The following is a 23,596-nucleotide window of genomic DNA, read 5'->3' on the forward strand; positions in this document are numbered from 1 at the left end:
TTGTTATGCTTCGTTCAGTTACGTATTGCTGGAGAGGTTTCAGCCATGCTGGGGAATCCAGCTTGGGACTACAGGCCCCTGAGCACCTGGCCAGCCCCTGTCTGGGCTCCCGGGCTCCGGCCCTGGCCCTGCAACCCACGCTTTTTTCCAGGTGGAGGTGCTGATAGCCATAAGCAGCCTCACGTCTCCGCTGCTGTTCACAGCCTCTGGATATCTGTCATTCAAGCGTCGCCCAAAGTAGAGTATAGATGTTAAAGATTACCCGCCAGCCATAAAAGTGAGTTGTGTTTTATTTCGGGGCCCTCCAGACATGCAGTGCTCTGCGTGTTGGCCTGGCCCTTGCTGGCTTTGCCTAGGACTCTGTGGGCCCCGGCTTCAGGGGCAGCTCCAGGCAGGGCCTCCTCCACTGTTCCTGGGCAGCGGTGACTGCACTCCCCACTGCCAGCCTGGCCCCAGGGCCTCGGGGCCTCAATTCCGCCCTGGATCTGGGGCCACCACCTGCTTCACAGGGACCTGGGACCCCTCTGTCCCTGAGCCCGTTTTAGAATCTGTCCTGAGTTTGTTGGACACGCTTTTTGGATTTGCACCAGAACTGCATTGAGTTTAATAGGTGAATTTAAGGAGAATTCAAAGTCCCGTGACTTTGAGCTGGCCCAGTAGGAGCTTATCTCTAACACGACTTTCAAGGCTTAGGCACGTGTAGCTACATATATTTCTTGGATACCTGGTGTGTTTTTTTGTTTGTTCTTGTTTCCAATATAAGTGGTTTTGCCACCCAAATCATTAGAAGACCTGTATTCAAGCTGTTTGCTCCAGGTCAACCTGATTGTGCCGATGGGGGATGGAGTCACTATCTGATGGGGGATGAGTCACCGTCCGATGGGGGATGGAGTCACCGTCGATGGGGATGAGTCACCGTCCAATGGGGATGGAGTCACCGTCTGATGGGATGGAGTCGTCTGATGGAGATGGAGTCACTGATGGATGGAGTCGATCTGATGGGATGGGTCCTCGTCTGATGGGATGGAGTCTGCGTCTGATGGGAGATGGAGTCACTGATGGATGGAGTCACTGATGGATGATCCTCGTCTGATGGGATAGAGTCACCGTCTGATGATGGGGATGATCACTATCTGATGGGGATGGAGTCGATCTGATGGGAGATGGAGTCACTGATGGATGAAGTCACTGATGGATGGAGTCACCGTCTGATGGGGGATAGAGTCACCGTCTGATGGGGGATGGAGTCACCGTCTGATGGGGGATGGAGTCATCATCTGATGGGAGATGGAGTCACTACCTGATGCAGGATGGAATCACTGGGGGGATGGAGTCACCGTCCAATGGGGTATGGAGTCACCGTCCGATGGGAGATGGAGTCATCGTCTGATGGGAGATGGAGTCACCGCCTGATGAAGGATGGAATCACTGCTTGGTGGATGGAATCACTGCCTGATGGGGGATGGAGTCACGGAGTCACCGTCTGATGGCGGATGGAGTCACCCTCTGATGGGGGATAGTGTCCTCAGCCTCCCACAGGTGCTGGGATTACAGATGTGAGCTACAACGGCCCGGCCTGGGATTTTTTCTTGACTTCTCTTATGTTTGCTTCCCCCACTCCTACTCCAAATATTTCATTTCCTGTGACATTTAATATATCTGCTACTTCACGTTGTCTTACAATATGCATATAATTGTTCACGATTATGAGAGATGATATTACCACCCAGGGGCCATCTCCTGAATGAGCCTGAGGCTTCCATTTTGCATTCTGCTAGGAGGGGACAGCCACACGCCAGCGAAGTCGGCCCCTTTCTGTGTGGGGTTATCCTTTGGGTTTGATGCCCCATTAAGTTTAATGGCCTCTGGTTGTATTCCATTTTAGGGCTTGGTGCTTTTTTCAAAATGACATTTTTTGAATATATAAAATATTTCTGTGGTTCAAAAGCCAAACTCTAACAGATGAGCTCAGAGAAGCTATGGTCTCATGCCAGGCCAATATATATCTTATGGGCAACAGATGATGATAATTTTCGCTCCTTTCTTACAAACAGGCGTGTACACTAGAATCTATTACTATTCTGTACCTGTGCTTTTTGGCCAGGCAGGTCTGCGGCACATGTGTTCGGGATGCAGTGGTGCGATCTCGGCTCACTGCATAGCTCCGCCTCCCGGGTTCGCATGATCTCCTGCCTCAGCCTCTGAGTAGCTGGGACTACTGGCCATACTCACCGGCTAATTTTATATTTTAGTAGAGGCGAGGTTTCACCGTTAGCCAGGATGGTCTCGATCTCGAACTTCGTGATCCACCACCTCGGCCTCCCAGTGCTGGGATTACGAAGCGTGAGCCACGCAGCGCCCGACCTTTTTAAGCAGAGTCTCGCTGTCACCCAGGCTGGAGTGCAGTGGCACAGTCTTGGCTCACTGCAACTTCTGCCTCCCGGGTTCAAGTGATTCTCCTGCCTCAGCCTCTGGAGCATCTGGGATTACAGGCATGTACCACCACGCCCGGCTAATTTTTGTATTTTACTAGCAGAGACGGGTTTCAGCATGTTGACCAGACTGGTCTCGAACTCCTGACCTGTAAGTGTCATGCACACACCAGCCCTCCCAAAGTGCTGGGATTACAGGCGTGAGCCACCGTGCTCAGCCATGTACCTCACTTTTTAATTATGTATTTACTTATTTGATTTTTCAGAGACCAGGTCTCACTCTGTTGCCAGGGCTGGTCTTGAACTCCTGGGCTCAAGCAATCCGCCCACCTTGGCCTCCCAAAGTGCTGGGATGAGAAGCTCCTGCCACTGTGCCCAGCCCTTTGCTTGTTTTTCCAGCTGCTCTTATCCTGGTGTTTCCTTGATACCCGAGGGGATCAGAGCTCTTCTGAATTCCTTCATCACTCCTGCATGTATTTACTTTGTTTTTCCTGGGCCGACACTGGAAAGCTATCCACAGTCTGGGGTTTGGGTGCTCTGGTCACTCTCAGCTCCTGCATCAGCAATTAAGCTCCCTCCATCCTCTTCCCTGCCAAGCTCACCGCGCTGCCTCCTGCCTCTTCCTTCCCAGCAGCGGGGGCTCAGGGGTGACGCTGTTGGGGGCCTGTGCCCCCACCCCCCAGGATGGCTGCCCCCTCTCTCCTCTGCTCAGGATCACTGCTTTCAGCGATTCTCCACCTCAGCCATGCCAGTAGCTGGGACACAGGCATGTACCGTCCCTGTATTTTCCTATTTACAGCAGAACAGGGTTCTTTTTGAGGCAGGTGTGGCTCATCGCTGGCTGAGTGCTGGCAGGATCTCAGCCTGCACACTGCAAACTCCTTCCCAGGTTCCACGCCATTCTCTCTACTCCAACTCCAGTGTGGCTGGGACCCACAGGGGCTCCACGCCTGCATGCCGTAGTTTTTGTATTTTTATTGAAGGCAGAGGTTTTCACCGTGTTATGGGATGGTCTCGTCTCCCACGACCTCGTGATCCCAGCCTTCCGTCACCGACCTCCCAAAGTGCTGGGATTACAAGCTTGAACCACCCTTGACAGAACCAGTTCACTATGTTGGGGTCGGGAACTGATCTCGAGAACTCTGACCTGGTGATCCACCACGCCCACCGGCCTCACGTGCTGGAATTGAAGCGTGAAGATCACAGCGCCCGGCAATAAAAGCTCTTTTAAAAATACAAACACAAAGCCTAGAAGTAAGCCCAAAGACCCACCCTGGGAAATATTCTGGACTTAATGCTTTCAGATTTGCTCTCAAGAGAGAAGTTACAGGGACTTTATTTGGGGGCTCGGCAGTCATAGTTTCCTCCTAGCCTCTGGTAGGGACACGGTTCTGCAGGAAGGCACACCACACCCGCCCAGCCTGACTTGCGTGGGGCTCCATGAGCTGGGGTGTCAACAACTGGCTGTCCCACGGCCTGAACAACTGTTCCCCTGGGCCTACTACTGTCTGCGCTGCCCCTCAACTGAAAAAGGCTGGGAGGCTCAGCGTCTTCCCCACTGACCCCTGAGTCCTGGCGGTGCTCCCTAAGGCAGACCCTGCCCGCTGACCCTCAGGTGTTAGTAGCTGACGAGGACAGTGGCATGATGCCCAACACCCACGGGTGGCCACTCAACGCGGCTCTGAGTCTGCCCTCCAGGCCACCCTCTCAGGGGGCTCTGAGTCCCTGCCCCACCCTCCAGGCCACCGCCCTCTCAGGGGAAGCTCAATCCCTGCCCACCTCAGGCCCACCCCTCTCAGGGGGCTCTGATCCTGCCCCACCTCCAGGCCCTCTCAGGGGAGCTCTGAGTCCTACCCACCTCAGAGCCACCTCTCAGCGGCTCTGGTCTGTACCTCCGGGTCGTGCCTCTCGGGGCTCACCAGTCCTGCCCACCTCGGAGCCACCTCTCAGGGGAGGCTCTGAGACTCCTAACACCCCACCTCAGGCCACCCTCTCCGGGGGCTCTGGAATCCTAGCCCTCCAGACCCAGCCTCTCAGTGGCTCTGAGGTCCTGCCCACCTCCCGGAGCCACCCTCTCGGCGCATGGCTCACCCAGATTCTGCCCCACCCCACCTCCAGGCCACCCTCTCAGCTTTGGCTCTGAGTCTGCCACTCCACCTCCTGAAAAGAATGCACCCTACCCTGGGCGGACTGGCCGCTGCTCTTGCCCTGCATACCCTGCTCTCCTGTGTTCGGCACACCACCAGCCTCAGAGTCTTGGTGCAGAGCCTCCAGTGCCTGCTAAGTCCTGGAAGACGCCCTCTTGCCCTTGGCTCGTTTCTCAGCTGACCCAGTCGCCCCCACCCTCCCCCCTCCCCACTGACATTCCCTTCACCTGCCTCCTCAGCTGCTTTGCTGCTGTTTTGCCTGGCTGTGGTCAATCTTCCTGCTAGGACAGCAGTCCCTGGGCCTGAAATGAGACCCACCTGGGTTTCTGTCATGACTAGCAAGGCCCAGAGTTGGATGCATGAGGTGCTCTCCCCAGATCCCAGAACTGCTCATCCTGGGGCTCAGGGTGGGCGGCTGGGACCCAGGGTGGACGACCGGGGCGCAGGGTGGGTGGCTGGGGCTCAGGGTGGGCGGCTGGGGCTCAGGATGAATGGCTGGGCTCAGGTAGTCAGCTGGGGCTGGCGCTGTCCTCCCTTGTGCCTGGAGGCATCTGGTCACCTCTGCCTTAAGTGTTTTCTTCCTCGGCTGTCAGGCACATGTCCACCCTTGGGAGGCCTCTCCCGCCCCCCGCCCCAGAGCCGGGGCAAGGGACCGAGTGAAGGGCTGCTCCATCCCAGGCTCCGTAGACACCGCGTGTGTGGGGACGCGGGCGTTGCTGGGACAGTGAGGGAGTAAAGGCCTTTGTCTCTTTCCATAGAGGCCCAGGGGTTAGTTCCCCCACTTCCTTCACATTCAAAGAAAACTTCTGAAGTTAAAAGAATGCTGGCTGCTTGCTGCCTGTGGCTGAGTGGCGTGTCCAGCTTCCCGCCGCACAGGTGGTCCTGGTGAAGTAACACCTTTCCTGTCTCGGTCGCAGGTGGCCAGGAGCCCCCTGAAGGAGTTTGACAAGGAGAAAGCCTGGAGAGCCGTCGTGGTGCAGATGGCCCAGTGACCCCCGGACGCAGAAACTGGGTGGCAGTGCCCAGCCTGGCCCCAAGCACGGAAACGCACAACCCCTAATTGCCCCGAGCTACTGCTTCTAACACCTCTTTTCCCCTGTGTGAGGGCAGACCAGGCTGTAGTGGGGTTTTCACTTCCTAGGGTAGTTTAATTTTAAAATAGGCCAATGTTGGCTAGTCTGTGTTTCAGTCAGATCAGTCAGTGCCAAGGGCTCCCGTGTCCTAACAGCAGGAGCATGGCCGCAGCTTCCCAGGCCGAGGAAGGGCCCCCTGGTTCCGCCTCTGAGAGCCCCACCGCTGAGCAGGCCCCAGCTCCGCGTCCTGCCTCTCTCATGGCCTGGGCTGGAGTAGGCTCTCTGGACCTGACCGGGGTCAGACTGTGGGTCCCTGCGTCTCCTGCCCCCTCTGACCTGGCTTCTTCCCTCCACTCTTCGGGTCTATCCTGGGTGCTCAGTCAGCCCAGTGGGATCTTATCTACTTCCCTGCAAGGTGCACCTGCCCCAGGCTCAGCCTGCCCAGCAGCTCTTCCTGGACAGTGAGAACAAGGCTGGGCACCTCTGTCCTGGCCCGGGAGCCGTGGGGGCCCCTCCTCCAGAGCCCAGGTGCAAGTGACATGGGCTGCCACTGCTCTCCCAGGTGAAATCCACACTGGTCCACACCGGGTCGCCTGCCCTGTCTTCCTACATAGACCCAGTCATTCTAGAGGAATCCGCCGCCACAGTGGCTGGCCCACGTCCCAGCCACTGCCCACATCCTGGGCACTGTCATGCCTAGCTTGGAGTGCCACGTGGCCGCTACTGTGATAGGCAGCGTTCTTGGGGGTGGGACTGCATCTAAGGCTTTGTAAACGGGCTCGACCACGTCTCCCTGGCCCCGGTGACTCCCTGGCCCCAGTGACCGGGGGAAGCTGAGCCGCTCCCTTCTGTTTGCTCCCATTACTCAAAATGCAGGACAGATCAGGTCAGAGCCCAGGAATCCTCACAGGTTCACCCAGCCCCCTCTACCTCCTAGCAAGTACTTTGTCTTGATCCTCACTGAGAAGACCCCAGGGCCAGTGGTCTTCTCCATCTCTGCTGTTTTGGGGTCTTAGGGTACAGCCCAGGCTGTCACTGCCCACCTGCCAGACTGCAGGGACAGTTGGGTGTGAGAATAACACTGGCTTTGGGCAGTGCCATGGCCAGGAGTGGGTTCCCTGCGTCTCCTCTTCCCCGAGGGCGCCTGGATCCTCCCAGTAAATCTGCAGTGAGTTGGGGTGACTGTAAAACTAGGAATCTTGTTATTTTGGTCATTACTTTCCAGCAGGTGTTTTTCTTCACAGTGGTTTTGTTTCTTTCCTTCTGGTCTGAGAACACATGAACATTTTCCCTTTACTGCCTTCGGGTGTATTGACTGGTCCCCCATGGGCTGCTGGAAAGGCCCGGAGATGCATTCTGTGGCCTGGGGCCATCAGGATCAAAGAACCAGGAGGCCTGGGAGATGCAGTTGGATGGGGCTGCCTGCTAGGGGGTTTGAGGACCCTCCCAGGTTTCCCACTGCTGAGCAGGAGTAACTCTGGCTGCCAAGATACCTTCATGGTGTTCACAACAAGTGGGATCATTATTTTCCACCGTTCAAGGGGAATGCAGGCAAGACGTCCCCCCAGATGCTCCGAGAGGGGACAAGCCAGTCCCTCTCTGCAGCCCTCAGCAGCTCCAGAACGACAGAGACAGGGGCCGGGCAAACGCTTTGGCCACGGTCCCAAACAAGCGCCACTGTAGGAGAGGAGAGGCCACCCTTCCTGGCACTGGATGCAGACCCCACCCCGTCTGCAGGACACTCCCACCTCCCTGCAGCTTGGAGGCCGGTGGGGTCTGCTCTTGGGAATGGGGTGGGAGCCACAGGGACAGCACTGATGTCTTCTTGGGGGTAGACCAGAGAGCTCAAGTTTCAGAGCCAGAATTAGGCACTTGGAGCGTTTTTACTGGCTTTCACTTTCTTATTTTAGAGCGCTTAAAAAATCCGGACAAGTGGGGTTTAAAAGAACTGTCTCTTTCAATCTACGTTTTGGTTTAATACGCTTGAGCAATAAACGCTGCCTTGTAGACGTGGCTGTGGCTGTTTAATGTTGGGTCTCAGCAGAGTAAACCTCGGGACACAGGGAGGAGGGCTGGGTGAAGGGAGGGCCAGCTTTTCACTCACTGATTTGTGTAACCCCTAGAGGCCAGTACAGGGGGCTGGTGAGAGCCCAGTGGCATTCCTGGGGGAAGAGGGAGGCAGCTGGGAAGGAACCACCCCGGCCAGGGGACGCAGCCACTCCCTGCCCCTCAAGTCCCCCACCAGTCCCTTCAGAGTCGGGGCAGAAACTCCCTTTTGGGATATCTTGGGAAGTTAAATGCAAAATAAAGTTGATTTAAAACCAAAGGCATCTAGGCTTTGGAAAGTTGCCACGAGTGAGGGTCCTGGTGGGGCGGGTGTGTCTTTCCTACCCCCACCCCGAGGTGCCGGATGAGACACCAGCTACCCCTGGTGGGGTGATGAGGGGTGGGGTGATCTGATCTGCGGGGTCGGAGGGGATAGGACACGGGCCGTGTGGACCTGGGTGGGCTCAGAACACCCGGGGGACAGCGGCGTGGGACCCCACGAGTGGTTCTGCGGGCACCAAGGCCCCCCCAGGTTCCACCGCAGGACGGGGGCGCTGCTGCGGTCACCCCATTGCCCCCAACAACCAGGACCCGCAGCGCGTAGCCCGGGAGGAGCGAAGCGTCCGCGGCGTCCTCACCCCGCCGCTCCAGCCTCGCGTGGGGCAGGGCCCAGGGAGACCGGGTGGCGTGAGGGCCCCGGGGAGGGCGAGAAAGCCCGGCGGGCCTGGGAGGCCTGAGGGGAGGGGCAGGATGTGACCCGCGGGTCTTTGTGACCTGGTGGGGGATTGAGTGTGACCTTCACAGGGGGGCGCGGGGCCGCAGCGCGTGACCTGGGGCTACACTCGGGCCCTCCCGGGGCGGACACCATGGCGCGCACCGTCCCGCGCCCCAGACCCCGCAACCGCGCCTGCTCCGACAGCAGCCCGGGACCCGGACCCCAACCCGGGCCCAGCCCAAGCGCCGCCGACTGCTACCGGTCCGGGCCCGCGCCCCCCGCACGCCGCAGCCCCCAGCGCCCCCGCGTCCCCCGCCGCCCGCGCAGCCCCACGCCCCGGGGCCGCCGCCGCCGCACAGCCCCAGGCTCCGGGCCCAGCAGCCGCCGCACCGGGGGTGCACAATGCGCGTGGCCGCCCCAGCACGTTGCCCCGGGCAACCCCAGGACGCCGGGCGGCGCGATGCGAGCCACTGACCCGGTCCCGGGTGAGCACGACCCCCCGACCGCGGAACCCCAGGCTCGTCCGACCGGATCCCTCCCCCACACCTGCCTTCGGAACCCCAGACCCGCCCCCCACAGCCCGAAACCCAGGCCTACCCCCTCTCCCCGCCCCGGGCCTCCGAATTCTAGATGCCTCCCTCTAGGAATCCCAGACTCGGAATCCTCGCTCGGAACCACAGAACTCCCCCTCGACACCTGCCCACCTCTACCCACCCGCCCGCACTCGAAAGCCCAGAGCTGTTCTCCCCACCTTCCCCCATCTTCTGGGAACTCCACAACTGTCCACTCCCCTCCGCCTTCAGAACCCCATACCTCTCCTCATTAGCCTAGACCTGCCCCCCCAACCCAGACCTCCCCCTCAACCTAGACCTGATCCCCAGTTGAGACCTGATACCCACCACCCAGACCTGACCCCCAATTCCCAGACCTGCTGCTCAACCCAGACTTGATACCAAACTCAGTCCTAACCCCCAACCCCAGACCTGATCCCACAATCCAGACCTGACCCCAACCTAGACCTGACCCCAACCCAGACCTGACCCTCAACCCGGACCTGACCCCAGTGCAGACCTGACCCCCAACCTAGACCTGATCCCCAATCCAGACCTGATCCCCCAACCCAGACCTGATCCCCCAACCCAAACATGATCTCCCAACCCCAGACCTGACCCTCAACCCCAGACATGATCCCCCAACCCCGACCTGATCCCCCAACCCAGACATGACCCCCCAACCCCAGACATGATCCCCCAACCCAGACCTGATCCCCCAACCCAGACATGATCCCCCAACCCCAGACCTGAAGACCTGATCCCCCAACCCAGACATGATCCCCCAACCCCAGACCTGACCCCCCAACCCAGACCTGACCCCAACCCAGACCTGATTCCCAACCCCAGACCTGACCCTCAGCATGGGCCTCAGAACCCTCTCCATCCCCAGGGCCCCCTACACCCTCCCGGTTTCCGCATAACCACCACACCCTCTCCTCTAGGGTCCAGAGGAGCAAAGGGCGAGCTGTCGGAAGCCAGCATGGAGCCAGAGAGGAAGGGGCTCTGGTCGGCTTCTTCCAACGGAGACGGGAGAGAAGAAAATAGTGCGTATCGTGTATTGCCTGCGTACCAGCCATTCGCCCAGAGCAGTGCTGCAGCTCCCGGGCTCAGAGGCAATCCTGGCTGCAGCCTGCTGCCAGGAAATCGGGGAATCCGGGGGCGGGCACTTCACTGAGCTGTAGAGCCAGGTGCCTTCTCTTGGGCAGTCCAGGCGTAGGACCCCAGGGGTGTTGGGGGGCGCTGGCTCCTGCCTCCTGCACTCCGATCCCACTGTCCAGCTTCTTGGGAAACCGGGAAATTAAACGTGTGGGTGTGAAGGGCTCCCTTGGTGGGTCATGGGGGGCCCTGTACTCGCGTTTCTCTTCCTTCCTGCCCTTGCCCTCTTCAGGCTCGTCTTCGTTGCGTGGGTAAATGCTCCCTAGAGGTCAATGGCTAGGCTACAGGGCGGGCTCATGCTTAGCTTTAGAAGCTCCCCCAACCATTTAAGGGCCCAATTGAGAGCTCCGGTGGCCCCCCACCTCTGCCGTCCCCACCCGCAGTGGGTGTCCTCACTGCCACTCCCGGCACTCTGGTGGGTGTGGTTTTAATTTGCATTAATTAAATCTCACTGGTTTTAATTTGCATTTCCAGACAGCTCAAGGTGTTGAGCTGTTTTTCACCTGATTATTGGCCATTTGGAGCTCTTCCTTTCGGAGTGTGGTTCTGGGTCTGCAGGCCGCGGTGAGATTGCTCTGTGACCTCACGGACTTGGAGGAGTTCTCTGTATGTCCTGGATACACGCTCTTTGTCAGATGGATGCAGCCTTGTCAGTCACTTCATGCTTCCTTTTGATAATCAGAGCTTCTTAATTTAATTCAATCTATGTTTTTTGAGATGGCGCGGGTGGGAGTGTAGCAGTGAGGACGGCCATAGGTCACTGGCATCATCATCTTGGTTTTGGTGGGTCTTAGCTTCTTTACGGCAACCTGTTTTATATCAGCAGGGTCTTTATGACCTGTATCTTGTGCCAACCTCCTATCTCATCCTGTGACTTACAACGCCTTCACCATCTGGGAATGCAGCCTCATTTTACCCAGCCCCTATTCTAGATGGAGCTGCTCTGGTTCACACACCTCTGACACTTCTACCACCATTCCGTGGACCAGCGTCCGGCCACACGCCCTCTCTCACAGCTCTGGTCTCCATCACTGTGGACTGTGGATGAATTTTGCTGGCTTATGGATGGCGCCTCTCAGAATATGCCATTTCATGTCTGGCCTCATCAGAGGCATGTCTTTTTTTTTTTTTTTGAGACACAGTTTCACTCTTGTTGTCCAGGCTGGAGTGCAATGGCGCCATCTCAGCTCACTGCAACCTCCACCTCCCGGTTCAAGTGATTCTCCTGCCTCAGCCTCCTTAGTAGTTGGGATTACAGGCATGAGCCACCACGTCCGGCTAACTTTTGTATTTTTAGTAGAGACAGGGTTTCACCATGTTGGCCAGGCTGATCTCGAACTCCTGGCCTCAGGTGATCCGCCCGCCTCGGCCTCCCACAGTGCTGGGATTAACAGTGCTGGGATGACAGGTGTGAGCCACCGCGCCCAGCCTTGGATGCCTTATCCTTGATTTGATGTCCTCTTTCTCTTTTGCAGAATTAAAACAAGGAATTTCCCAAGACTTGGCTTCTTCCTCCAGATTAGACAGATATAAGATAGCAAGGCAGTTAACGGAAAAAGCTATTAAGGTAAATGCTCCTTGGGACTCAGTGGGGAGGGGGGACACTTTTTTAAAAGGACATTTGTTTTGGAACTTGGACTCTGTCCGTCTGGTCTCTGACGCACTGTGTCCCCGCGCTGCAGCCTCCTCCCTGTGGGGACTTGGCTGACGTTACCTTTTATTTACCTACTTATTTTTAAGATGAAGTCTTGCTCTGTTGCCCAGGCTGGAGTGCAGTGGCACAATCTCAGCTTACAGCAACCTCTGCTTCCCGGGTTCAAGCAATTCTTGTGCCTCAGCCTCCCGAGTAGCTGGGACTACAGGTGCATGCCACCATGCCCAGCTAATTTTTAGTAGAGATTTATTTAGTAGAGATTGTATTTTTTAGTAGAGATGGAGGTTTCACTGTGTTGGCCAGGCTGCACTCCAGCCTGGGTGACAGAGCGAGATTCCATCTCAAAAAAAAAAAAAATTACATTATTGGGTGATGGATGCCCCCACATCTTAGAAACCAGCACTAAAGAGCTTATCCATGCAACCAAAGTCTGCCTGTCCCCCAAAAATGATTGAAATAAAATAAAGTATCCTCTTGCCATTTTAGGAGAAGAAGATTTTCTCTATTTACGGACACTACCCGGTGGTCCGGGCCGCTCTGCGAAGGAAGGGCTGGGTGGAGAAGAAGTTCCACTTTTTGCCCAAGGTCATTCCGGATGTCGAGGACGAAGGTGCTGGGGTTGCTGGTAGTGTATCGGAGGCGTGCGTCTCAGCTCAGGGCTCGTGTGTCTGTCACAGGCAGGGGGAGTCGGCACTGGCCTGACTGTGGTGCCTGCCCCTTGGTCCTGGCGTGCCTGATGGGGTGTCTCCAACCCCAGGTCTCCATCGCCCTCCTGGCCTCCCCGCCCCAGGCGGTTGTGCCAGGCAAACTCTTTCAAGTGCCCGGCCCTGCTCCCTTCTCAGAGTCCCTGTGGCCCCCGCCCAGGCCTCCTCCTGCCCGGGCGATTTCTGTCATCCTCTCTCTGCCTGGCCCCGGCCGTCCCTCCTCCAGCCCCAGGTCCCCGAAGTCCACTCCTCAGGCCCCCGCGGCGCTGGCTGCTCCTGGCTGACATCTGCACAGCTGTGTCTGTGTCCTCTCGGCCCCATTGAGACCCGGATCAAATGTCCGCCTCCTCCTCCACCCTGCCCGTGGCCCCTCAGCCTCTATCACTCCCACCCCCATCCCGGGCTGTCTCCACCGGTCCACACCCGGGGACACCTGGGTCTCCAGGAATCCCGGGCCCCCAAGCTCTGTCACAGCCCCGGGGAGGTTCGATGCAGTGGACGCTCACTGGATGTATGGGGGCTGCCAGAGCGCCCCGAGCCTGACTCAGGACCCACAAAGGCACCTGCTCCACCAGGGGAAGGCCCCACCTGGAGCAAGGTTTCTGGAAGTAAACAAGTCTCTGTCCTGCCTGCGGACACGGTGCGGGAAGTCTGGCTGAGGCTCCATGTTCAGGCCTCCCCCATGTTTCGTTGGCAGATGTTACATGTGGCAAAGTCAAAGAAAATCAAGAAATGGCCTTGGAGAAAACAGACGACATCCACAACGTGATGGTACGTCCCCTGCGTGCATCGTGGGCATCCCCTGCATGCATTGTGGTCAGCCGCACCTCTCCAAGGCTTCTCACACCACCACCCTGCTCCATGCCCACTCGCCCATGTCCTAGGGGGATGGCAGCCCAGCGGGGGCAAAGCCCCAGTCACAGCAGGGCCCCTTGACAGAGCAGCAGGACCTGGCCGCCCCCAGGGGTGGGGCGAGCCCTTTGGTGCTGGATGAGCCGCTGTGCAGTGAGTGGACCCTGTCCTCCCAGCTCCCCTCCACCCACACCAGGCTGGCTTGCCGCGTGCATGTGGAAGCTGAGGGTACTGAGGCCCAGCAGGGCTCGGACAGCTCGGCCGGTGTGTTGCAGGATGGGGCCTGGCCAGCGAGTGAGCTGGGGTCTCCAGCAACACGGCAGTATGCGCCTCCCCACCTCCCCAGCCCAGCCTAGTCCCTGAGGGCTCCCAACCCTCCACCATAAAGAGGACGAAAGAGAAACCAGAGTGGAAGGCGACATTTGCAGTACTTAAAATGTAGAAGATCAAATGTCCAGAATACATGAAGAACTCACAAATCAGTAATGAAAAGACAAATAGAAAAATGGACCCAGACTTGATGAGGCGCCTCCCACACGACCAGTGAGCTTGTCCTTCCAGGTTTCTGGAGTCAGTGCCTTTCCCATAGAGCGTCGTGGGTGCTCCAGCGGCTCCCACAGGTCCGTGGGCAGTGGTGTGGACACAACAGAACATTCCTCACTGTTCTGGAGGCTGGAGTCTGGGTCGGGGCAGTGTGGCTGGGCTCTCTGAGAGTGTCCTGCTTCACAGGCAACTGGCTTCTCTCTGCGTCGTCACACAGAGGCAAGGGTTTTCCTGGGGCCTCTTTGTAAGGGTGCAAGCCCATCGTAAGGGGCTCAGGCTCATGACCTAATCCTAAAGCCCGCCTCCTGTGCCATCGCCCTGGGAGTGAGGATTGTCACACATGCATTCCGGAGGGACAGAAACACTCTGGTCATTGCGCCTGGAGGAGACAGCTGCAGGTGGCAGTTACCTGGTGGGGGTGGCTGGGGAACTTCGGCTCTGTTGATGATGCTGTTTCTCACCCCGTACACAGTGGTTAGTGGTTAGCAGTTAGTGTGCTATTATTTACACACACACACACACACACACATTTTTTTGGGGGGGGCGTGTTTTGAGATGGAGTCTCACTCCGTTGCCCATGTTGGAGTACAGTGGTGCGATCTCGGCTCATTGCAACCTCTGCCTCCCAGGTTCAAGTGATTCTCCTGCCTCAGCCTCCCGAATAGCTGGGATTACAGGCGCCCACCACCATGCCTGGCTAATTTTTGTATTTTTAGTACAGACGAGGTTTTACCATGTTGGCCGGGCTGATCTTGAACTCCTGGCCTCAGGTGATCTACCCGCCTTGGCCTCTCAAAGTGTTGGGATTACAGGCGTGAGCCACTGCACTCAGCCTGGTTGGAATTTTGACTGAAGAGATGCCATTTTGTAAACAGAAAAGCACCAACCACACACCCCCAGCTCCACGCCCAGCCCCTCTATCAGCAGGGCAGGAGTGGGAGGCCAGAGCCTGGGGCTCAGGGAGGGGTGCGCAGGGCCCACAGTGCAGGCCTGGGGGCTTCCGTCCTGGGGACTGTGAGCTCTGGGTTATGAAGTGTCGTGTCATCTCGGCAAGTGGTGCGTCCCACACCCACGTAGACCCCGTGCGGAGGGCTCAGGCCCCACCTGCAGCCCCACATCAGGGGTGGCTCCCCAGAGCCCGAGGCCCCTCCGTGGAAACCCTGCATGGTCCTGGTTGCGCCCCACATCCCGTGCACAGGAGGACCACAAGGAGCACTGCTGCCCGCAGCAGAGCTCAGCTGGGATCCTCACGCTGCACGCCATGTATCCGCTGATGGTCGCCTCGCTCCGTCCCATCCTGGCTGGTGTGAACGTTGGATGCTGAGCATCAATAAAGACTTTTTTCTTGCCAGTCTAGGTTGGTAAAAAACGAGATGCCGTACCTCCTCTGGACCATCAAGAGGGACGCCATTGACTATCACAGCCTGACCTGCGACCAGATGCTGAACCACTACGCAAAGACGGCCTCCTTCACCACCAAGGTGAGCTGCTTGGGCATGGCGGGAGCCGGCAAGGGTGGTGGGGAGGGGCTTCTGCAGCCATTAGGGACCCTCGGTGGCTGGTCAGTGACCATAGGTGGCCATCGGCAGCCACCAGCCACCTCCTGGGCGCCTCCCAGGACTCCTGGTCTAAGGCCATGGCCAGAATCACTCAGTGCCCACCCCACCCCCTGCACCCCTGTGCCCTTTGCTCTGTGTCTCTGGGTGAATCTGGGGCCACAGAAACCCCTTCCTCAGAGCACAGAGGCCAAGCCAAAGATGGGGCTGACTGGGGGCTGCCACAGGGCTTTGGATGCTGAAAGGGCTGTGGGTCCCCAGGGGAAGAGGTGCCGTTCCCCGCAGCACTGGGCACTCCCCCGCCTCCCCCAGCCTCCAGCCCTGCACAAGGCAGCTTCCATACCCTTCCCACCAAGGCCCGGGGCTGGGGCCTGCCCAGGACGCAGGGTGTGGGGACCCTGCTGAGGGAGGGGTCTGGGAAGAGGGGCTTCCCTGGCACAGAGGTCCCTCTCAACAGTCCAGGTGCGGCTGCCTCAGCACAGCGTGGGGCGGAGGCTCCCTGCTGCACCTAATACCCAGTGCTATATAATAAGCCAGTGCTGCTTGTGGAAACACGGCCCCTTCAAAGACCCTGTGTGCACAGCCAGTCAGCGGGTGCTGTGTTTTCTGGGGGGTGTGCACAGCCAGTCAGCGTGTGCTGTGTTTTCTGGGGGCTGGCTGCTTTTTTTCCTTAACGCGGTGACAGACCAGACGTTGGGGTGCGGGGACTTCACGATATGCCTCTCTAACGGCCAGTGCTGCATCGTGTGTGGTGGGCAGTGCTGGGCGTGTGGCCGCATTCTGGGTCCTGCAGCCGGTCCTCCCTCTCCTGGGGCCTGAGCTGTGGGGCACCCTGTGGCCTGTTTAGGGGCCTGGAGGGAGCCCCAGTGCCCACTGCCCTTGGTGCCCTCAGCTGCAGCCTCCCCATTCCCCGGGACCTGCCACGTCCCCCACTGCCTCAAGGATGCGTCTAAGCCTGGCTTGCACATCCACATACCCACTGCTGGGACCGGCTGGAGGGGGCGGCCTGGGGCCCTGGGGGACCGTGTGTCTCGGGAGGGGGAGGGATCCGCCCTAGAGGTGCTGTGTGGTGCCCCATGGCCAGGCAAGTCCGAAGTGGACGGTCTGTCCTCGCCTTGTGAGCGAGGTGGAGCTGAGCTGAGCTGCCCCTTGTACCTAACGTGCCGCTGTCTCTGGAGATCGGGCTGTGCGTGAACATGCGGAGCCTGCCCTGGTACGTCCCGGCCAACCCCGACTCCTTCTTCCCGCGCTGCTACAGCCTCTGCACCGAGAGCGAACAGCAGGAATTCCTGGGTAAGTGAGGAGATGGCAGAGGACCCCAGGGCGGTCAGCAGAGAGGCTTCTAGAAAGATCCTCCGGTGCTGAGACAGACTGATGGGGCAGGGTCTGAGGACAGAGGACCAGAGAGAGGCCTCCCATGGCCATGGTCATGGCAGTACAGGGGCCAGGGACCCCGGGGAGGGAGGGCGGGCAGGCAGGGAGTGTGTGGTGCTGCGCTAGGCCTGTGGACAGTGCGGCGAGCAGCTGGGGCGAGGCAGGCTCCATGGTTGGAGGCCGAGGGGTACAGTTGGATGGCTGCAGTCACAGAGGCGCTGCAGGGAGAAGGATGGGCAGAGTGGGGGTGTGGGAGCAGGCCTGGGCCCCACCGGCTGTGAGGGCGGGAAGTGGGGCGGGGCGGGGAGCCTCCATTGCCCTGGCCCCATCTCCAGTCCCCAGTCCCGGCTCGGGCAGATGGGGCGAGGCCGTGCTGTCCTTTCAGAAGACTTCCGGCGCACGATGGCATCCAGCATCCTCAAGTGGGTGGTCAGCCACCAGAGCTGCAGCCGGAGCGGCAGGAGCAAGCCCAGGGGCCGGAGGGAGGAGGCCGGAAACAGCGACCTGAGCAGCAGGCAAGGTGCGCTGGGCCGGGGCAGGGCAGGGCCAGGCCACCAGAGCTCGGGGACTCCACGGGGTCCCTCCCGCCTCCTGGGTGTGGTCAGTCCTGAGGGTCGCGGCAGCCGGGACCGGATGCAGCAATGCCTCAGACTCTCTCGATTCTCATGGCAAATGGGTTTTCTCTTCTAACCGTGGGGCTGAACGTCAAAGTCACCCCGTTTGTAAAGCACCTGGCTGTTAATGCAGCCCTGGGACGTCCAAGTCCCACACTCACCGCCACAGTCCCGTGCCATGGACGTGGTTCCAGCCTGTGGTCAGAAGCCTGCCCTGCCCCACAGCCACCACGACGCCGCATCCTGAGTCTCCCCAAAGGGGCCCCATGGGAGAGGACACAGGAAGCCCCAGGGAGAGGACACAGGAAGCCCCAGGGAGAGGCGCCCTGGGTGGCACAGGGATGTGAACCAGCCGTCGTGTTTTTGGACAAAACCCAAATCTTTTTTGTGGTGGTTGGTTTTAATAAAATGTACTTTCTAGGGCAGTTTTGGGTCACAGCACAGCTGAGCAGAGGGTACAAGATTTGCCACACTCTGCTGCCCCCGTGCCTCCCCCACCGCCAGCATCCCCCGCCAAAGCAGTGCGTTTCAGCTGTTGACAGATGAATGTTGGTGCATTAGACTTTTAGAGTATTTGAGCAAACAGTGATTTGTGCCAATCAGACGGCTGCAGGGCTCCACCGAGGGGAAAACCCTTCTAAGTAAACGTGGAAACGGAGGAAATAAATCCTGATTGGTGAACGCTGGAGCGGTGGCCTTGTTTGTGCTGAGTGACAACCCAGCTGGCTGCCTGTGATTGGCTGTGCTTAAGTTTCGTTTTCAATTCTGAGTTAGGTTGTGGTTTGCGTTTGTCGGAGACCAGGTCACTTGGGCCACCTCAGTCTGATGGCCTCCTAATTAATGGGTTTTTTTTTGAGATGGAGTCTCGCTCTGTCACCCAGATTGAAGTACAATGGCGTGATCTTGGCTCACTGCAACCTCCGCCTCCTGGGTTCAAGCAATTCTCCTGTCTTAGCCTCCCAAGTAGTTGGGTGCCCAGCACCACGCCCAGCTAATGTTTTGTATTTTTAGTAGAGACGGGGTTTTGCCACGTTGGCCAGGCTGGTCTCGAACTCCTGACCTCAGGTGATCCACCCACCTCAGCCTCCCACAGTGCTGGGATTACAGGCCACCGCACCCGGCCTAATTAATGATTTTAACACAATTGGTGAACCTACAATGACACATCATGGTAACCCAAATGGTGTTACACATTCTACAGGTTTGGACAATGTATGATGCCGTGTATCCACCATTCCAACATCAGACAGAGACGATCCCTGGCCCTAAAACTCCCTGTGCTCTGTCTCTTCATCCCCCCGCCCCGAGCTCCTGGCTACCACTGATGTTTTTCCTGTCTCCATGGTTTTGCCTTTTCTAGAATGCCATTTGGTTAGAACGACGTAGCATGGAGCCTTTTCAGATGGGCTTCTTCGACTTAGTAATACGCACTTCAGATTCCTCCAGGTCTTTTCATGACTTGAGAGCTCATTTCTTTTTAGGGCTGAGTAATATTCCACTGTCTGGATCCACCACTGTTTACTTGTCTATTCGTCTACTGAAGGACATCTCAGTCACTTCCAGGTTTTGACTATCATGAATAACGTTTCTCTCGATATCTGTGTGCAGGTCTTTGTGTGGCCATGAGTTTTGAATTCATCTGGGTAAATACCAAAGAATGCACTTACTGGGTGGCATGGCAAGAGTATGTTTCATTTTGTAAGAAACTGCCAGACTGTCTTCCAAAGTAGCTGCACCATTTTGCATTTCCACCAGCAATGAGGGAGAGTTCCTATTCTCCACATCCTCGCAAGCCTTTGATGTGGTCAGTGTTCTGTTTGCAGCATTCTCCTGGGTCTGTATTAGTGTCTCATTATTGTCGTGATTTTGTTGTGAGACAGGGTCTCACTGTGTTGCCCAGGCTCATCTCAAACTTTCAGGAGCAAGCGAGCCTCCTGTGTCAGCCTCCCAAAGTGCTGGGATTACAGGCATGAGCCACTGTGCCCAGCTTCCATTTCCTTGTGAATTTCTGAGGGTATTTTATAGAAAAATCTTATAGATATGGAATTGCTAGTCCATACCGGTATATGATATTGAGCATGTGTTCATATGCTTGTTTTCCATCTGTATGTATTTTCGGTGAGGTGACTGTTCAGATTGCTCATTTAAAATTGTTTCCTCGCTGGGTGCGGTGGCTTACACCTGTAATCCCAGCACTTTGGAGGCCGAGGTGGGTGGATCACTTGAGGTCAAGAGTTTGAGACCAGCCTGGCCAACATGGTGAAACCCCATCTCTACTAAAAATACAAGATTATCCGGGCATGGTGGTGCACACGTGTAGTCCCAGCTACTCCGGAGGCTGAGGCAGGAGAATCACTTGAACCCAGGAGGCAGAGGTTGCAGTGAGCCAAGATCTTGCCATCCAGCCTGGGCAACAAGAGCAAAATTCTGTCTTAAAAAAATAAAAATAAAAAATAAAATTATGTTTTCTTGTTGTTGAGTTTCAAGAGTTCTCTGTATACTCTAGGTAATACTCCTTTATTAGATGTGTGCAAATATTTCCTCCCAATCTATGGCTCGTCTTCTTGTTGTCTTGACATCTTGATATTGTCCTTTACAGAACAGAAGTTTTTCATTTTAATGACGTTGAACTTATCAGTAATTGCTGCTGTGAGGAGCTGAGGGTCTAGCAGTGGGGCCCACTGAGGAGCTGAGGGTCTGGCGGAGGGGCCCACTGAGGAGCTGAGGGTCTGGCGGAGGGGCCCACTGAGGAGCTGAGGGTCTGGCGGCGGGGCCCACTGAGGAGCTGAGGGTCTGGCGGCGGGGCCCACTGAGGAGCTGAGGGTCTGGCGGCGGGGCCCACTGAGGAGCTGAGGGTCTGGTGGTGGGGTCCATGTGTTTCTTGTGAGGACATAGCACTCACAGAGCCATTGGAGATTGGGACCATTCAGGAGGGAGGAAGTCACCTGCCCAGATGCAGGCGTGACATCCAGGGTGGCCGCCCAGACGAGCTTGGTTGGGTATTGGAGTGCCTGTCTGGGGGTCTGGGACACTTGTTGGGTATTGGGGCACAGAGGGAGTGGAGCGAACTTTGTCTATGGCTTTAGGCCTCACCCCTCGAGGCGGGCAGGGCTGCCCCTGGGTGGGGTTCCCACTCCATGTGCCTGTGTCCGGGTTTCAGATGCCAAAAATGCTGAGGCAAAGCTCAGGGGTCTCCCGGGCCAGCTTGTGGACATCGCGTGCAAGGTGTGCCAGGCCTACCTGGGGCAGCTGGAGCATGAGGACATCGACACGTCGGCGGACGCCACGGAGGACCTCACCGAGGCCGAGTGGGAGGACCTGACACAGCAGTACTACTCCCTCGTTCAGTAAGACTTGCGCAGGCCCCCAGCACGTGTCGGAGCCGTGAGTGCGGACTGCAGGAGCTTCCGGGGCGGTGCAGCCTCGGGGAATTGGGTCACCTGTCTGGGCATCAGGTTACCTGTGGAGTATTGAGTGTTGGGATGCCTGTCCTGGCATTGGGACTCCTGTCTGGATGTCTGGGATACTTGCTGGGTACTGGGGTGTCTGTCTGGATCTTGGGGCTTCTGTCTGGGTGCTGAGATGCTTGCTGGGTATTGGGGCACCTGTCTGGATGTCTGGGATGCTTGTTCGGTATTGGGGTGTGTGCCTGGATGTTGGGGTGCCTTACGGGTGTCGGGGTGCCCAGGCCCTCTGTTGCCTGTCCCACCAGGCCCCTGATGACTGTTGAGAGGATGATACCCCCTCAGGGGGCCTTTAGGAAGTAGCATTGTCTTGTGTATCTTCAAAATCCAGAAAGGTATGATGTCATTTGGGCCCCCCACAGCCGAGACAGGCAGGTGGGGTTTGTCTGTTTCACAGCTGGGACACCTGCCTCACTCTTGTCATTGGTGAGTGACTGGCAGAGGGGTGCCTGGGCCCAGAGCTCCTGGCAGGTGGCGAGTGACTGGCAGAGGGGTGCCTGGGCCCAGAGCTCCTGGCAGCTGGCGAGTGACTGGCAGAGGGGTCCACAGGCTGACCCTGGCCTTCCTGCCCCTGCTGAGGGCCCAGTTCTTCCTCGGGCCAGGGGTTCAGCACTCCTTTGGCAGTGGCCACCAGAGAGAGGAGCTGGGTGGAGGGGGGCCTGGCCCCCCCGGAGCATGAGCAGCTGCCGGCCAATGGGAGAGTCAGGAAAGTGACTTGATTCAGAGGGTCTGCAGCAGCTTCATGCTTCATCCCACGGTGGTGTTGATTCTTTTGTTTCTTTCTTCGTCTTGTATTAATTAAGTATTTTTAATTAATCAAGTATTTTTCTTTTCCTTTTATTGAGGGATTACATAACTACAGTTAAGGGCACGCAGTGTATAATCCTATCTGTACATGTGGATGAAACGTTGCTCACATGTCCACCTGCGTAGCCGTAGTCCACTTGAGACAGAAGACGTTTCCAGTCCCCGGTCAGCTCCTGTTAACCTTTCTCGGGAGAACCCCACAGGGGTCACACCTATTCTGGCTCCTGCAACCATGAACCAGTTTTGTTTTCAGATTTCACATTTGGGGAACAGTCTGTGCTCTCTCGTTTATGACTTCTTTTGCCCAACATGAAATCTGTGAGGTCCATCCACGCTGGCATATGTGAGATCCATGAGGTCCGTCCACGCTGGCATGTTGAGGTCCATGAGGTCCGTCCACACTGATACACGTGAGGTCTGTGAGGTCCGTCCACGCTGATACACGTGGGGGTCTGTGAGGTCCGTCCACACTGATACACGTGAGGTCTGTGAGGTCCGTCCACACTGATACACGTGGGGTCTGTGAGGTCCGTCCACGCTGATACACGTGAGGTCGGTGAGGTCCGTCCACACTGATACATGTGGGGTCTGTGAGGTCCGTCCACACTGATACACATGGGGGTCTGTGAGGTCCGTCCACACTGATACACGTGGGGGTCTGTGAGGTTCCTCCACGCTGGCACACGTGAGATCTATGAGATCCGTTCACATTGGCACATTTGAGGTCCATGAGTTCTGTGAGGTCCATCCACGCTGATACACGTGAGGTCTGTGAGGTCCGTCCACGCTGATACACGTGGGGTCAGTGAAGTCCATCCACGCTGGCACATCTATAGTTACGAGTTTTGTTCTTTTTGAAGGTAATGTCTTTTCCTCTTGATGCTTCAAGATATTCTGTCTTTGGTTTTCAGCAGTTTGATTATAACACTTCTACAAGTAGTTTCTTTGTATTTCTCCTGCTTGAGGTTTGTGGGGCATTTTGATCTGTGGGTTGGAATTTTTCCTCAGATTTAGAATACTCTAGGCCATTATTTCTTGGCTGTTCCTTCTGCCCTATTCTCTCTATCTTCTCTCCTTCTGGGGCTCCAGTTACATAAGTGTTAGTGCTGGGATTACAGGCATAAGCCACTGCACCCAGCCTAAATCTGTAATTTAAAAACTTTCCTACAAAGGAGGATCCAAGGCCATAATGGTTTCACTAGTTAATTAAATTTAATTAATTCATTACTTAAAATTGATTCCAATAACACACAAATGCTTTCAAGTAACAGAGAAGGAGAGAACATTTTCTAATCATTTTATGAGGCCAGAAAAGCCTGAGACCAAAACTTGAAAAAAGTAAAATAACAAAAAATTATAGGCCAGTATTTCTCATGATTACATATATACAAAACTTTAACCAAAATATTATTTAATGAAACCAGTGAAATGTGAATGAAATAATGCATCAGAACCAAATGGGCTTTATTCCAAGAATGCAAGGTTGGTTTAACATTGAAAAGTTAATCAGTTAATTTTATTACATTTTCAGAATAGAAAAGAAAAGCTGTAAGATTATCTCAATAGGCAAAAAAAAAAAATCACCTCAAGAGGCAAAAATTGATGAAACTTAATACCTGTCCTTGTAAATTTGTTTAGCCAATTTGGAAATGAAAAAACTCTTCTTTTTTTTGAGATAGGATCTCACTCTATCCACCTAGGCTGGAGTGCAGTGGCACAATCACAGCTCACTGCAACCTCAAACTCCTGGGCTCAAGCGATCTTTCCAACTCAGCTTCTCAAGTAGCTGGGACTCCAGGCACATGCCACAATACTGGCTAATTTTTAAATTTTTTTATAGAGACAGGGTTTTGCTATATTGCCCAGGCTTGTCTTGAACTCCTGGCCTCAAGCAATCCTGCTTTGG

General features: G+C 56.5%; 2 protein-coding genes across 7 annotated transcripts in view; both read left to right on the top strand.

The window, feature by feature from the left end:
• MLC1 (modulator of VRAC current 1) overlaps positions 1-357 on the top strand; it is a 19,203-nt gene extending 18,846 nt beyond the window's left edge. Inside the window, exon 10 of one of the 2 annotated variants that reach the window (XM_031656166.1) lies at positions 152-357. In XM_031656166.1, coding sequence (XP_031512026.1) covers positions 152-241 — 90 coding nt within the window. In that variant the 3' untranslated portion in view covers positions 242-357. The remainder of the gene's footprint in view (positions 1-151) is intronic. The other variant, XM_031656165.1, reaches the window with a different exon arrangement.
• An 8,473-nt stretch (positions 358-8,830) lies between these two features.
• The window catches only part of TTLL8 (tubulin tyrosine ligase like 8), a 34,292-nt gene continuing 19,526 nt past the window's right edge, over positions 8,831-23,596 (top strand). For 2 of the 5 annotated variants that reach the window (XM_031656169.1, XM_031656167.1), the window contains exons 1-9: positions 8,834-8,898; positions 9,909-10,010; positions 11,598-11,689; positions 12,263-12,401; positions 13,178-13,251; positions 15,228-15,356; positions 16,610-16,724; positions 17,191-17,325; positions 20,580-20,766. In XM_031656169.1, the coding sequence (XP_031512029.1) occupies positions 8,874-8,898; positions 9,909-10,010; positions 11,598-11,689; positions 12,263-12,401; positions 13,178-13,251; positions 15,228-15,356; positions 16,610-16,724; positions 17,191-17,325; positions 20,580-20,766 (998 nt within the window). In that variant the 5' untranslated portion in view covers positions 8,834-8,873. Of the gene's footprint in view, positions 8,899-9,908; positions 10,011-11,597; positions 11,690-12,262; positions 12,402-13,177; positions 13,252-15,227; positions 15,357-16,609; positions 16,725-17,190; positions 17,326-20,579; positions 20,767-23,596 lie in introns of those variants that run through there. The other 3 variants (XM_031656170.1, XM_031656168.1, XM_021921712.1) reach the window with 3 other exon arrangements.

The sequence above is a fragment of the Papio anubis genome, chromosome 16, assembly GCF_008728515.1.
Source record: "Papio anubis isolate 15944 chromosome 16, Panubis1.0, whole genome shotgun sequence".
NCBI lineage: Eukaryota > Metazoa > Chordata > Mammalia > Primates > Cercopithecidae > Papio > Papio anubis.